This window comes from Pseudophryne corroboree, chromosome 3 (genome assembly GCF_028390025.1).
Source record: "Pseudophryne corroboree isolate aPseCor3 chromosome 3, aPseCor3.hap2, whole genome shotgun sequence".
Lineage (NCBI taxonomy): Eukaryota > Metazoa > Chordata > Amphibia > Anura > Myobatrachidae > Pseudophryne > Pseudophryne corroboree.
Window position 1 is genome coordinate 85,410,707 of NC_086446.1, and position 17,122 is coordinate 85,427,828.

Below are 17,122 nucleotides of genomic sequence, written 5' to 3' on the forward strand. Positions count from 1 at the left end.
AGGTCCTGGCTAATAGACTCTGCCCCTATATGACCTGTTTATTTGATCCAAATCAGGGAGCCTTCGTTCCCATGAGACAGGTATTGGGCGACATGTGGCATACTGTGTATTTGACATCAGTTTTGACGCTGGACACCGAGAAGGCCTTTAATAGGGACTTTATGGTCAGTATATTACTATACATACTTTTGCAATCTGTGGTGAGTTTGCGTGCCATACAGGCTTTATGTCATGCACCTTTGGCCTCTGTGTTAACCAGTGGTCTTAGCTCGGGTGTGTTTAGCTTGAGAAATGCTACTAAGACAGGTTTGCATTAACCCTTTGGCTACCAGGATTTGACTGAATTACGATTTTAAATGGATCACTTTGGGATTCCCCCAATATGAGGTCCATATCACAGTGTGAGAACCCAGCATTTACCACGTCCAGTGTTCTTGGTTTCCTTGGGCAGTGGTGGCTCCACCAGGGTTTGCCAGTCTGCACCTACCACATTTTCTGGCCCCGGGCCCCTTTCCAGAGCTGCTGTGGGGTCCACCAGTATCTTTCCTCCTCCCCTGTTGCTACTTTCAGTGGCTGTAAAATGTAGCTGAGGCTCCCATAGGGACGTGCCCCACTCTTTAAGATTTAAAGATGGAATCTCTAGGCAGATAACTAGGCTCCATACCTGATTTCCAGCTTCTGTTCCTGTTTGAGCTCGCTCTTTATTCCTGTGTTCTGATCCAGTTCATCTATTTTCTTACCTGCTGTAGTGGTACCTATTCTTGGTCTTGGCGAGTTCCACATATGCAGTGGTTAGTACCTACCAAAAGTGGTCCAAGGAAGGACAACTGGTGAACAGAGACAAGCTCATGGTGCCCTAAAACTCAATTCATTTGTGGAGCGAAGGCTAGTCCATCTGGTCCTATCCCCAGAAGAGCTACTGTTGCACAAATTGCTAAAAAGGGGACATACTGCTAAATTGCTATGAGAGAAAGGTATTTCAATGTGGAAAAATACCACATATTGGGGGTCATTCCGATTTGATTGCTAGCAGATTTTAGCAGCATTGCACACGCTAGGCCGCCGCCTTCTGGGAGTGTATCTTAGTTTTGCAGAATTGCGAACGAAAGATTAGCAAAATTGCGAATAGAAAATTCTTAGCAGTTTCTGAGTAGCTCGAGACTTACTCTTACACTGCGATCAGCTCAGCCCGTTTCGTTCCTGGTTTGACGTCGCAAACACACCCTGTGTTCGGCCAGACACTCCCGCGTTTTATCCTGGCACGCCTGCATTTTTCAGCACACTCCCAGAAAACGGTTAGTTTCCGCCCAGAAACACCCACGTCCTGTCAATCACACTCCGATCACTTCAACGATGGAAATTCTTCGGTCGGACGTGAGTAAATCTACAAAGTTTTGTGCTAAAATACTTAGCGCATGCGCACTGCGTACCATGCGCATGCTCATTTTCGCCTTAATCGCTCCGTTGCGAAAATCGGCAACGAGCGAACAACTCGGAATGACCCCCATTTTTTTTTTATTTCCCTATACAAACCTGTATCGGAAAACCCCCAATATGTGGTATTTACTACAAATAATGATCACTTGGGGGGGTGTTACCAACTACCAAAGTAACTGATACTTAAAAGAAAAAAGATAATTAGTAAATTGGTGCACTGTACAATAATGTTGTATGAATTTACATTAAAATATAACTTTTATTTTATTAATTTAAGAACATTTTTTCCTCAATATATAGAAGTTAAGATGACGAAATATTAAAAGAATAAAGACTAGAAAGAAAAATAAGAATTTAAAATTCAGCACTTTTAGTACAATCTCTTAAGCTCCTTGTAGAGTTCTGTAGTTGAGAGTATATCACATGTATATCATGTATATCACATATATTAATAATTGGGTAATCCACATATTACTTGCGTATAACCAGTTATCAACCGGAAAGTAAATTATATTGTTCGCGTTTACAATGACTCTGTTAAACCAGTCATATGTTATCCTTATTATAAGCTTCTCTTAATACTTTCCATTGTAATGAGGAAGTACAGGGTATATATTCCTTACTTAATATTTATCAAGGCGTCAAAATTGTCCCTTCTTACTGAAAAAGAGAATATATTCCAATACCTAGTATATAATAAGTAAGATTAATGGTATAATATAAGGAATCAGATTATTGGTAACTGATATGTCCATTTTATATTTGATCAGGGTAAAGATTCCCAGTGATAGGAGTTATGCCTGTCATTTACAAGGCATGGTTTTACCTTGTAAATGATTGCCACTTTAACAAAACATCCGCGATTGTCCGGCATCCCGCACCTCCGGCAAACTCTGACCCTATTACATATGCCCCATAGTGTCCTCATGGCCTTAATGCCTCAAGTTAATATGCCCAGACCTAACTCCAAATTTAGTATGCACAGTGGGCCTAGCAACAATACTCCCTGGTGATGTAGGGGGTTATGGGTAAGTAGAGAGTTCTCATGGGTGCCTACCTGGTCTAGAGGGAGAGGCTACAGTGGGGAGTGTTGTATAGCTCTCTTGCTTGCCACCTCTGCCAGTCTCCATTCCTTTACCTACACGTTGCGCAGCCCCGCAGTCGTTCATCGTTGTTCTATTCTCGTTTATACGTGCAAGTCAATTTGGACGATATAGCTGTATGTACTTTCTTATCATCCAAATCGGCCATTGATATCGTCCAGGGTGTTGGCAAAAATCGTTGATGAATAAATCAACGAACGATAATATCGTTGGTCGTTAAAATCGCTAAAAATCGCCCAGTGTGTAGGGCCCTTTATGTAGCCGTCAGAACTGTTCCACCAAGGAGCTCTTTTTTTCTTTAAGGGCTGACGCTGGACTAAGACCTCTCCATGGCTGCTCTAGATAAACTGGCAGTGCCTCCTATTTCAAACTGGTGATGCCATGTTTGAAATAGGAAGCACTGATTGGCTGACCTTGAATCCATTTGGTTGGTGAACCAAATGGATTCTCCAGTATTATGTTCTCCAGTATTATGTTTGAGTGTGACAGATAGCACACCTAAATTATTCCGCATGATGTTGTGCTAAGCACAAACCTATGGAAATAGGGGTTAGATCAAAACTGATTAATAATACCATTGCTATGGGATACTTTGTTAACTATGTTATTTCTACTAGATAATACAAGGAACACCTCGGAGAGACATCTCGGTTGGACTCCAGATTTTAAATTAGAAGATAAGAACATCACAAAGGGGTCTCCAGAAGAAAACTGCATTACCCTAAATATACACCAAGCATTTCACAGTGCAGATATATCATCTGATCCCTCTATTCTTGGGGAACGTTCTCCTGGTAACTCACATATTGCTGCACATAGTATAGATCATAGTGGTGATACAGTAATTTCCTATTCTGAATGTGGGAAATGTTTTTCACATAAACTAGCTCCTGTTAGACATGAGAAAAGTCATACAGGTGACAAACCATTTCCATGTTCCGAGTGTAAGAAATGTTATACACGTAAATCAGATCTTGTTATACATCATAGACTTCACACAGGTGAGAAACCATTTGCATGCTCCGAGTGTGGGAAGTGTTTTACGCACAAATCAGCCCTTGTTATACATAAGAGAAGTCACACAGGTGAGAAACCATTTCCATGCGCTGAGTGTGAGTTATGTTTTATTCGGAAATCAGATCTGGTTATACATCATAGACTTCACACAGGTGAGAAACCATTTCCATGTTCTGAGTGTGGGAAATGTTTTCCACGTAAATCAGAACTTGTTGTACATGAGAGAAGTCACACAGGTGTAAAACCATTTACATGCTCGGAGTGTGGGAAATGTTTTACGCACAAATCAGTTCTTGTTAGACATGAGAAACATCATGCATTTGACAAACCATTTCCATGTTCCCAGTGTAAGAAATGTTATACACGTAAATCAGATCTTGTTATACATCATAGACTTCACACAGGTGAGAAACCATTTACATGCTCTGAGTGTGGGAAATGTTTCACTCGTAAATCAGGTCTTGTTTTACATCAAAGACTTCACACAGGTGAGAAACCATTTCCGTGCTCTGAATGTGGAAAATGTTTTACACACACATCAGCTCTTGTTATACATCAAAGACTTCACACAGGTGAGAAACCATTTACATGCTCTGAGTGTGGGAAGTGTTTTACGCACAAATCAGCCCTTGTTATACATAAGAGAAGTCACACAGGTGAGAAACCATTTCCATGCACTGAGTGTGAGTTATGTTTTATTCGGAAATCAGATCTGGTTGTACATCATAGACTCCACACAGGTGAGAAACAATTTCCATGTTCTGAGTGTGGGAAATGTTTTCCACGTAAATCGGATCTTGTTGTACATGAGAGAAGTCACACAGGTGAGAAACCATTTACATGCTCTGAGTGTGGGAAATGTTTTATGCACAAATCAGTTCTTGTTAGACATCATAGACTTCATACAGGTATAAAACCATTTTCATGCTCTGAGTGTGGAAAATGTTTTACACAGAAATCACATCTTGTTAGACATCAAAAGAAAACACACAAGAGATAGCCACTTCTATGGTTTCAGTGTGTGGAATGTTTTAAAAACAAACCAGTTCTTGTGACACATGAGAGAAGTCACACAGATGAGAAGCTATTTCCAGGTTCTGAGTAGGGATAGACATTGAAATCCTAGCTTCAAAAGGTTGCTGGGCTTCCAACATTAAATTCTGCCATGTGATTGCTACTAGCCATCGCATTATACACATACAATGGTATAACCATCAAAGGTTATACTGTGCTCAGAGGCAGTTAGAGCTTCACACGTGCATACATAAGCTGAGCTTCCTAGTGTCCTCAGCTGATTACACACAGCCATTGGATGGGCTTTGGTAGCAGCATCCAATGGCTGACAACCATCGCAAACTCGCTATTCGATGAGAAAAGTACTTCCATCGGAATGGGAACATTGATGGCTGCTAACGATCGGTTTCCATTGTCCATCCATATCTCTTGAGTGTGGGAAATGTTTTACTAGTAAATCCCTTCTAGAAATCATACAGGTGAGGACTAGCTATTGTAAGATATCAGAAAGTCAGTTGAATTTCCTCAAGTTGGAAGACATGAAACAGGGTTTCATTAATATTTTACATATATAAGAATTAAATTATTTGTGTAAATGGGATTAGTCTACCAATAGGATTCAAAGCATGTCTGTATAAGGTGAGGCAGCCATATTGGTTTCGCGCAGTTGCTATAGTCAGTCACATGGGTCCATGCATCCCTGAAGCTTACAATCTAATTTCCATGTCACTATGATGATCCAGCAGCCTGCACAGGTATCGCACTCCATATTGCAAGGACAACAGCAGAAGACTCTAATATGGTGTAGTTCTGCAAAAATGTGTGGACAATGCGTTAATTTCTTAGATTTTGCACAGTGCAATAGCCTGTTACGCACCTCTATCTCTAGACCCCACCTCAGGAAGGTCCAGGCTGGCCAAAAACAATGACCTGCAAAGACGTTTAGGTACCAGCCCAGCATCCGTCCAGGACACACATCATGGGATTAAAAATCCACCCAATCCATTTACAGGATTGAGGGTAGAAAAGGAGCTGTACCAGAAACACTGTGTTATTTGTCCTGGGCCACAACGGCTGTGAGCTGCTTTAGGAGTCTACCGTTCCTGCCATGCTTTTAAAGGCCAAACTATAAGCCACCACCATTGGACTTTACTCCCAAAGAAAGGCCAGCAAAATATATGCTGCCAAGGTGTACTCTGTATCAGGAGCCATCCATGGCAGCGCTGCTAATGGGCCTGCTGGAGCAGGGTGACTTCCAGGTGACCCTAACATGCTGGTAGAGGACCCATCAGGCCACGTTGCCGGGATCAGCAAGTTGCAGGTCCCAGTGTGCAGGAATCGGAGAAGCCACTTAACAGAAGCTTGAAGTCAGATCACCCTCCTGAGTCTCCTAGCCGTGCAGTGGTCTGTGCCCCCTTCTCAGTGAGGTGACTAGCAGGCGGAGGGACCTTTTGTGGGGTTTTTACAGAAGTCTCAGCCTTAAACATTATTGATATTCAAGCTACCTGTGTTTATTGTACATAGGGCCTAATTCAGACCTGATCGCTCGTCTGCAAAGGTCTGCGATCAGATAGTCGCCGTCCAGACAAAATGAAAAAACGCCATGGTGCAAGTCTGCATACGCCATGCAAAAAGCTTTGCAAACGCCGATCAGCTGCAAATCCTTTTACAACTCACCATCGAATGATTTTTCCAGTCTGTGTGTAGCCCAAGACTTACTCCTACAGTGCGAAAGAATCAGGATGATCGGGCAATGCTTGGAAATGCCCGTGTTTTTTCCTCCCAGAAAACGACCCAGTTATCACCCCCAAATGTCCGTTTCCCGTCATTCAGCCTGCGTTCGCCTAGAGATAAAAAAAAAAAAAAAGCAGGATTTTTTTGCAGTTTGGCCTCGCGCCTGCGCATTACGATCCGTACACATGCGCAGTTGTTCCATAATCGTCCACCTTGCGATTTCGCACAACAACGATCAGGTCTGAATTAGGCCCTTAGTGTGGTTACCATTTATTGTGTGTGTAATAAAGGTACTTTTGTATACTTGTTACTGCGTGCTCACTGTGTGATCCCAGAACCCATAAAGGAACCAGGGTATTATGCAAGAGCATTTCCGCTGCCATTTTCAAGGTGGTGCTGGGCAATGGGTGAGAAGTATGCACACACAAACCTGGTATCTCACAATCACACACCATTGTTGTCAGAAACCACTTACTCTACCAGTTTGCTTTTCGAACTTAATGTTTGGAAACAAGAGTAGCCAGTGGAAACACATGTAAGCATGGAAAGACCAGGGAACTAATTGTGGATTTAGAAGAGGGTTGACGCAGAAACCACCGGTGTTTATCGGCGATCAATCCGTTGAAGTGGTTGTATCGTTCTGTTTTCTGGGCATTCAGGTCTCGTCCTAACGGATACTGGGAAGTTTTGCTACCATGGGTTATATATTGGGCCTGGCACTTTAAGAAATCTTCAGTGTGTGCTGGCTCCTCCCCTCCATGCCCCCCCCCCCCCCCCTCCTGCAGACTCAGTTTAGAAAAATGTGCCCAAGGAGCCGGGTGCATTCTCTGGATCTCCAGAGTTTTCTTCAGAAATTTGTTTTAGTTTATTTTCAGGCAGCACTGGCTGGCACTAGTCTGCCTGCGTCGTGGGACTTAAGGTGGGGACCGAACCAACCTCTTATAGGGTTAATGGTCCGGATCTCCGCTGACAGGACATTAAGCTCCTGAGGTGGTGTTTCGCATGCCCCCAGGGTGTGCGCACACGCTGACAGCATGCCGCCATCCTTAACAGATGCTGAAGACGCAGTGTGGTGAGTACAGACACCAGGGCCCTGGTTAAAGGGTTCCCGGTGACAGTGGCGACATAAGGGTGTGGCGGGCACTTAGCTGCGGGCTGCAGTTCCCGCTGAGGATACCCACACTGGCGCTAGTACAGGAAGGGGTTTTAACCCCATTTCTGGCAATTTAGATACAAATGCGAGTATAATACATGTGAGGGGGCAGGGTCTTCCGGAGAGCGGGACCAGCGGCGCAGAAGCACAATTTCCTGCTGCTTTAGTCTACTGTCTGCACACAGGGAAGCGCTGCTCCTACACAGATCCTCCAGAGTCACTTTGTACGGTACCAGGGGGATTTATAGAAAGGGGGGAGCCTTTCTAGTATAAGAAAACCAGTTACCTTATCTAAGCAAAGCGCTGCTTTAGCTGTGAGGCATTGGCCCAGTGCCGGAACTACCGCCAGTGCAGGCAGTGCCTTGCACTGGGGCCCACCGCTGTCAAGGGGCCCAAAGCATAGGCACTGATTCCAGCTGCCACAGCCCCCGCAGTGAGTCAATTAAGACGTGCTGGGGGGCTACGGCAGCGCTTCTCACTTTGCAATGTAAAAAAACCCCAACAAAAATGGCCGCCGCCAAGGCAGAGACAGACGCTAGAAGTCACATTTGACTTCTAGCGCCTGTCTCCCCGGCGGCGGGCATTTACGTTTTTTTTTTCCCCCACACAGCTATGTACAGAGCGCTGCTCTCAATCCACTGCGGGGGCCAGTGGCGAATCCAGCGCACCCCTTAGCACACAGTCCGTCTGACTTCTTCAGCACACCTCTCCACACTTCCCTGCTTTGTACTGCAGTGATCATGTACTGAACAGGTTAAAAGGTCTGTCCTTTCCCTTATCTGTACAAGCCCGTTCAGCCGAGGCCGCTGTGTTGTGATCAGAGATCGGGGGTCGGGTGCCTGGCAGCCTAGGAGAGTTGAAGTATTCGGCAAAGTGGACTGCAGGTAGCTCTCCGTCTAAGGTACATAAACAAAGGCCAGGTACAGAGTGCGGGAGGGGGCTGAAAGTTACATTCACGGAGCTCAGCTGCAGTTAGTGTGGATGGACATGTAGCTACTGAAGTTCTCTCTCCCTCTCATCACTGCCACATAAATGCATTCTAATATTAAATTACACTTGCCTACTGCTGACCTAGTATTGTATTGTCCAGCATGTGTACAGCTGTCCCTCTCCTGCAGAACAACACTCATAGATTGGAAGTATTGTACCGTGGTTTTTATTCAGTCTCTAGTCACTAGCATTGTGGGGGCATGTGTATTTGGCAATGTGGGGGCATATCTGGCACTGCGGGGGCATATGTGTATCTGGCACTGTGGGGGCATATCTAGCACCATGGGGTCATATCTGGCACTGGGGGCATATGTGTATCTGGCAGTGCACTATTTGGGTCATATGTGTATTACGCCCCTATTTTCAATGGTCACGCCCCATGTGGCCACACCCATATGCGCACGCACACAGCACAACTAACAATTTTTTTTCTACTTGCACCACTGTGTTTTTATATATATATATATATATATATATATATATATATATATATATATATATATATATATTGTAACACTGTAGGGGTGCAAGGTGCCTTTTCCTGGGGAATATGGCCGCACGCAGCAGCTGAGGAACAACACAAGTCCAGTTTCTGGTACAACTGACCCCGGCCAGTTTTATTGAAACAGAAAATAAAACAAACCCCAAAATAAAAATACCTTGCCTGTCCGGCACTAACTAAACATAAGATGTTCCTAACTGTCACTAAACAAAACACAGAGTTCTTCAGTACATACTGTATAGCTTACTTGCATCAGAAAGCGTGTCTCTCACACACAGATCCTGCAGCCTTCCCAGGCAGTCTGCCCATACTAATCAGGTTAGAAGCACTACATCACTCTTACACAGCTGAAACCCTGATTAGCCCTCTGTGAGGCCAAAGACCCGAACTGGGCCCAATGTCTAGAACTCGCCTTATCTCTCTCTCTCTCAGAGCCTTTACCCAGCTTTTACAGCAAACTGAAAAGGTTCAGACAAAACAAAAAGCATTTTTCCTAGAAGTTAACATTTTCTAAAACATGTAAGACAAGAACCTGGGACAAATATACCTGCCCTCAAACACTATCCCAGTGTTCTTGTCACATATCCCCCTCCCCTGTTTCGACCTAGGGGCCGGAACACTTGTAGCCCCCAAACAGAAGATGCGAGACAATGCATCTGCGTTGGCCAATTGTGTTCCCGGTCTATGTTCGACAGTAAACTTAAAGTCCTGCAACGCTAGAAACCATCTAGTTACACGAGCATTCTTGCCTCTATTTACATACATCCATTTTAAAGGGGCATGGTCTGTCACTAGTCTGAATTGTCTACCCAAGAGGTAATATCTCAAGGTATCTAGTGCCCACTTAATGGCCAAAGCCTCCTTTTCCACAATGGCATACCTTTTTTCATGCTCATTGAGTTTCCTACTCAAATAAATGATAGGGTGTTCGTCCCCATCTCTGGTTTGGGACAGCACAGCACCTATCCCTACCTCTGAGGCATCTGTCTGTACCACAAATTCTTTTGAAAAATCTGGTGTTATCAACACCGGTTGTGAACACAAAGCCACTTTTAACGCTTGGAACGCCTTTTCTGCATCAGGGTTCCATTTCACCACATTTGACTGCTTCCCTTTGGTAAGGTCTGACAACGGCACCGCTGTGGTCGCAAAATTAGGAATAAACCGTCTATAGTACCCAGTAATTCCCAAAAAAGCCCTTACCTGTTTTTTATTCACTGGACGAGGCCAGTTTTGAATAGCATCAACTTTATTCAATTGGGGCCTAATCAGACCTCTGCCTATGGTGAAGCCCAAGTATTTGACCTCCTCCATTGCGAGGCAGCACTTCTTTGGGTTAGCAGTTAACCCTGCCTCTCTGATTGAGTCCAGTACTGCTTGTACTTTAACCAAATGGGACCCCCAGTCTGTACTGTGAATTACCACATCATCCAAATAGGCAGCTGTATATTTTCTATGGGGCCTCAAAATTTTATCCATCGCCCGTTGAAAGGTTGCTGGAGCCCCATGCAACCCAAAGGGTAACATCTTATACTGGTACAGCCCCTCCGGAACCGAAAAGGCTGTTTTTTCTTTGGCGCTATCAGATAAAGGTATTTGCCAGTAACCTTTGGTCAGGTCCAATGTGGTGAGAAACCTGGCTGTTCCCAGCCTTTCTACAAGCTCATCCACACGGGGCATGGGGTATGCGTCAAACTTGGACACCTCATTTAATTTACGAAAGTCATTACAGAAGCGTATGCTACCGTCGGGCTTCGGGATGAGCACTATGGGACTGGACCACTCACTGTTAGACTCCTCTATGACTCCAAGTTCTAACATGGTTTTAACTTCCTTAGAAATAGCTTCTCGCTGAGCTTCAGGAATCCTATATGGCTTTAAATGAACCCTGACCCCTGGTTCTGTGACAATGTCATGTTTTATTATGGTCGTTCGGCCAGGCAGCTCTGAAAATACCTCCCTATTTTGGATGAGAAATTCTTTAACCTGATTGTTCTGATCAGCTGATAATGTCTCTGACACCTTCACTGCGGGAAGCAACCGGGGTGAAGACACCGAAGGGCAAGGCTCCGCTGACAGAGACAACCTATCTTTCCAGGGTTTGATTAAGTTAACATGGTAGATCTGTTCGGGTTTTCTCTTTCCCGGCTGGTATACTTTGTAATTAACCTCATTCACTTTTTCCCTAATCTCAAATGGACCCTGCCATTTAGCTAGGAATTTGCTTTCCACAGTGGGTACCAAAACAAGAACTCTATCTCCAGGAGCAAATTCCCGTATCTTGGCACTCCGGTTATAGACCCTCTGTTGAGCACTTTGGGCCTGTTCCATGTGCTCTCTGACAACAGGTACCACGGCTGCAATCCTATCCTGCATTTGTGTTACATGCTCAATAACGCTTCTATAAGGAGTGGGCTGTCCTTCCCACGTCTCTTTGGCAATATCCAACAGCCCTCTGGGGTGTCTACCATACAACAAATCAAATGGAGAAAACCCCGTAGAGGACTGAGGAACTTCTCTGATGGCCATTAACAAGTAGGGCAACAAACAATCCCAGTTTTTCCCATCTCTCTCAACAACCTTTTTTAACATACTTTTTAATGTTTTATTAAACCTTTCCACCAACCCGTCAGTTTGGGGATGGTAGATGGACGTCCTGAGGTGAGTGACCTTAAATAACTTGCACAACTCTTTCATGATCCTTGACATAAATGGAGTACCTTGGTCAGTCAAAATTTCTTTTGGTATTCCCACTCTACTAAAGACCTGCACCAGCTCCCTAGTTATCGCCTTGGTTGTGATAGTGCGTAAAGGGACAGCCTCAGGATATCGAGTGGCATAGTCCATAATTACCAGGATATACTGATGGCCCCGAGCAGACTTTAACAAGGGCCCCACGAGATCCATGGCTATTCTGTCAAACGGGACCTCTATAATAGGCATGGGAACTAGTGGGCTCCTGAAATGGGGTCTAGGGGCATGATACTGGCATTCAGGACAGGAAGAACAATATTCAGACACTTCTTTATAAACCCCTGGCCAAAAGAACCTTTGTAAAACTCTTTCAGTGGTTTTTTCTGCCCCTAAATGTCCTGCGGTAACGTGACTATGAGCTAAATCTAGTACCGTTCTCCGATAAGGCTGGGGAACTACCAGCTGTTCCACCACATCCTCACCCCTTTTGACAATGTGGTACAAGAGCTCATTACAGATGGCCATGTGGGGATACGTAACCCTGTCACCTGGTACCACAGGTTCCCCATTAACAATCTTAACATTCTCTCTAGCCTTTATTAAGGTAGGATCCTTTAACTGTTCAGACGCAAACAGATCCTTCTTTACCTCCAGGTCAGGCACGCTTTCAGTTCTAACTACTATGTCTCTGTTCCCGGCAAGAGGGTCCTCACTGGACTCCCCATCTGTCACTTCCCCAGCCAAACTAGCAAAAGGCAAAGGGCCAGAAAGTTCCGAAGACCCACGTACATCCATAAAATCACCGGTATTATCAACTGGCTTTTTACTTCTCACATCTGTTGATAACCGTGATTCCCACAGTTTCCAAAAATGAGGAAAATCCCTCCCTATTATGGCCTCATGCACCAAGGTAGGGACCAGTCCCACTTTAACCACTGCTGACCCACAACAAGTTTCTATATTCACCTCAGCAGTGGCATAATGTTGGGTATCCCCATGTATGCAAGTTACCCCAATAGGTATTTGCGGGCCTTTAAGGGGTTCACTAACCCAGCTTTCACGAGGGTAACTAAACTTCCTGAATCTAGCAAGGCCTCTACCCGGTTACCTTCTAAGAACACATCACACATTTGTTTTTCCAGCTCAGGTGAAGGTACCACAGTACAGGCTAACCTAGCAAAGAAAGACATTCTGCGACATTCAAAGGCAGCATCACATTGCATGGGTTCTTGCGTGACTGGGCAATTGGCAATAACATGACCTGGCATACCACACCTAAAACATTTAACCACACGATTATCAACCCATTTGGGCAGCATAGACCGTTCTAGCCCCATTGGCCTGTTTCCAGGGCCAGTGTTTACAGTCTCTCCAGCCTTGCGTTCTCTTAACCGCCCAGCAACGTTTTCCCACGGAACAGTCTTACCAGTCTTTACTGAAGGGCGCTGTCGAGGATCTATGGGTTGCTGGGTGGTCATCAGTAGTTCCTCTGCTGCCAAATACCTCTCTACCATGTCCACTAATTGGTCAGCAGTACCCGGGTTTCCATGGCTCACCCACTTGCGCAGGACCATGGGCAAAGATCTCAAGTAGCGGTCCATGACGACTCTTTCCACCATCTGGGGACCAGTTAATGTCTCTGGCTGTAGCCATTTTTTTGTTAGCTGAATAAGGTCGTGCATCTGGGAGCGCGGAGGCTTCTCCATGGCGTACAGCCAACGGTGCACCCGTTGTGCTCGTACTGACAGCGTGACTCCCAGGCGGGTCAGGATCTCAGTCTTTAGTTTATCATAGTCCCGAGCCTCAGCAGGGCTTAAATCAAAGTAAGCTTTTTGGGGCTCACCTGACAGGAAAGGTGCCAGCAGACTGGCCCACTGTGCTTTCGGCCAGTTCTCACGCTCGGCAGTCCTTTCAAACGTGGTCAGATAGGCCTCCACATCATCAGCCTCTGTCATTTTCTGCAGGAAGTGACTGGCTCGTATAGAACTAGAGCTGGTTGGAGCACTGACGGCCACATCTCCAACCCGAGCTGCAAGTCTCTGCACCACTTCTGCTAAGGCCTCTCTATCCTGACGCTGTTGCCTGTAAAGTTCATCAACAACTGCCTGCTGTTGTCTCTTATTTTCCTCCATTGCCACCTGCTGCTGTCTTATATTTTCCTCCATTGCCACCTGCTGCTGTCTGTTGGCCTCCTGCTGTAGTCTCCAATTTTCCTCCATTGCCACCTGCTGCTGTCGGTTGGCCTCCTGCTGAGCCGCTGTAGCTTGCAGCAAGGCTTTAAGCAGATCCTCCATGTCAACAGATTTTTCAGGCGGCTTTGTAGCTGCTTTCACCCAGGACATATATCAAACCCTCAGGGGTGAGTCTCAGTAACTTCACACTGGGCTGTATCTGCATAAACCACCGTTTTCTGCAGGCCTCACAAAGCTGCTGCTTTCACTTATGCGCAGAACGGCCTGCTCGCATTCTCCACCAAGTTGTAACACTGTAGGGGTGCAAGGTGCCTTTTCCTGGGGAATATGGCCGCACGCAGCAGCTGAGGAACAACACAAGTCCAGTTTCAGGTACAACTGACCCCGGCCAGTTTTATTGAAACAGAAAATAAAACAAACCCCAAAATAAAAATACCTTGCCTGTCCGGCACTAACTAAACATAAGATGTTCCTAACTGTCACTAAACAAAACACAGAGTTCTTCAGTACATACTGTATAGCTTACTTGCATCAGAAAGCGTGTCTCTCACACACAGATCCTGCAGCCTTCCCAGGCAGTCTGCCCATACTAATCAGGTTAGAAGCACTATATCACTCTTACACAGCTGAAACCCTGATTAGCCCTCTGTGAGGCCAAAGACCCGAACTGGGCCCAATGTCTAGAACTCGCCTTATCTCTCTCTCAGAGCCTTTACCCAGCTTTTACAGCAAACTGAAAAGGTTCAGACAAAACAAAAAGCATTTTTCCTAGAAGTTAACATTTTCTAAAACATGTAAGACAAGAACCTGGGACAAATATACCTGCCCTCAAACACTATCCCAGTGTTCTTGTCACAATATATATATATATATATATATATATATATATATGTATGTATGTATGTATGTATGTATATATATACATACATACATACATACATACATACATACATACATACATACATACATACATACATGCAAAGAATCTCTAATTTGGAGTTGGGGGTGGACTTGGACAGGATGGGAGGGGGGGCCCAAAGCATTTTGTTGCACCTGGGCCCACCGCTCGCTAGTTCCGCCACTGCATTGGCCCTCATTCCGAGTTGATCGCTCGCTGCCGTTTTTCGCAGCGCAGCGACCCGGTTACTACTGCGTATGCAATGCGCATGCGCGTCGTATGGGTACAAACAGCATTGTTGCTGTGCAATGCTTCTAGCGACAAATCCATTCGCAAGGAGGTTGACAGCAAGAGGCGTTTATGGGTGTTAATTGACCGTTTTCTGGAAGTGGTAGGGAAAACGCAGGCGTTTGCAGTGCGGGTGTCTGACGTCAATTCTGGGCCCGGACAGGCTGAAGTGATCGCAAAGTTCAGACCTACTCTGAAACTGCAAAAAACATTTTCGTACCGCTCAGCTGCACATGCGATCGCACACTGGCAAAGCGAAAATACACTCCCGTGGACGGCGACTATGCGTTTGCACAGCTGCAAAAAGTAGCTAGCAAGCGATCAATTTGGAATGAAGGCCATTGTGTGCTGGTCTCATCCCTCTCTATAACACTCCATACAGGCTGTCTGGAGTTCTGTGTTCATATTACTGTGTTTACACTATTTCTGTATTATTTCACTTACTGTGTGTGTGTTTATCAGCATGACTGGTAAAAAGGCAACACAAAGTTTTCCTCTTCTCCAGGGGGATCTCTACTTTGTAATCAATGCTCTCTCCCTTCTCAGGGAACCAGAGTGGTTAGAATCATTTAAAGGAATAATATCTAATATTCTGAATTGGCTACTGTCAGACAGGAAAGGCAAATACTAAAGAAATCTGTGGATGATTTTTTTTTGTCAATGCTGCTGACCACAGACAGTCTTCACACCCCATTCCTGCTGGTCTCACATAAACGCACACTCCCACATGTACTCCAATCTGACTCAGAAAATGACTTGCCAGATTTGGAAGAAGGTGCTAATAACTCTGTCTTAGGGTGTTGAAGCCCTAATATATTCTATTAGAGAAGTCCTCAATATACCAGATAAAGAGACAGAACCTGAAGAAGAGTTATTTTTTAATGTGAAACCAAAATCTACTGCCACATTCCCTGTCTCCAAGGAATTAAACACACTATTAAAGAGGCGTGGGTTAATCCTGACAAGTAATTTCAAACCCCTGAGCAGTTGCTAAATTCCTTCCCTTTTCCCCCCTAAGAATAGGAAGGTATGGGAGAATTCTCTGTATGTGGATACCTCAGTGTCCAGGCTGTCACGTACGATTGTGCTGCCTGTACCTTGTGCTATCTCTCTAAAAGATCCCGCTGACCGTAAAATTGAGACTACACTCAAATCTACACCCCGCAGTGGGAGTCGCACAGAGGCCCCCGATTGCTTGTGGGTGGATCACAAGGGCCATGGTTAAGTGGTCTGGTAATATCATTGAGGGGTTTGACGCTTTGCCTCAGGATAAGATCCTGACTCTACTGCAACATATCCAGGATGCTGCTAACTTCATGAGTGAGGCAATCAAGGAGATAGGCCTCATTAATGACCGATTCATGGCTATGGTGGTCTCAGCCCGCAGGGCTCTTTGGCTGCGACAATGGACAGCGGATGCTGATTCCAAAAGAGTTGTGGAAAATCTTCCCTTCACAGGGGATCCCCTGTTTGGGGTGGAATAAATAAGTGGATTTCTCAAGCAACGGCGGGTAAGTCCACCTATCTACCATCCGGTGAGCCTCTGGCTAGATGTCCTTACCCTGGTCCCTCCCTACAGTCCTTTCGTGTGGCTAGGTTTAGAGGCAGGGCCAGGGGTGCCTCAAATGCGGCTAGGGGAAATAGAGATAAATCTCGCAGACCAGCGGCTGCTGGATCACTGGACCAGAACTCGGGTTCTTCCTCCACAAAGCCTTCTATGTGACAGGTGGCCCCACCTGCAGGGGATCTTTCAGGTGGGTGCTCGTGCATACATGAGCGAAATATTGCAGTCGGAGTCTTGCCAGGACCCTTGGGTGAGGGATCTCATATCCCAAGGGTACCGGTTGACATTTCTAGCACTCAGTCACAGATTCTTCAGGTCAGGCTTACCAGCTTTGAAAGATATGCAAGTTACGTTGCAACAGGCCATCCAAAAGTTGGTCCAGTCCCACGTCATTGTTCCAGTCCCAATCCTGCATCGCGGCAAGGGGTTTTACTCCAACCTATTTGTGGTACTGAAACCGGATGGTTCGGTAAGACCCATATTAAATCTAAAATCCTTGAATCCTTACTTGAAGGTGTTCAATTTCAAGATGGAAT

General features: G+C 45.3%; 1 protein-coding gene across 3 annotated transcripts in view; it reads left to right on the forward strand.

The window, feature by feature from the left end:
• The window catches only part of LOC135057046 (oocyte zinc finger protein XlCOF6-like), a 39,729-nt gene extending 33,118 nt beyond the window's left edge, over window positions 1–6,611 (forward strand). For all 3 annotated transcript variants that reach the window (XM_063962916.1, XM_063962917.1, XM_063962918.1), the window contains one exon: window positions 3,158–6,611. In XM_063962916.1, the coding sequence (XP_063818986.1) occupies window positions 3,158–4,557 (1,400 nt within the window). In that variant the 3' untranslated portion in view covers window positions 4,558–6,611. The remainder of the gene's footprint in view (window positions 1–3,157) is intronic.
• The last annotated feature ends 10,511 nt before the right edge of the window (window positions 6,612–17,122 follow it).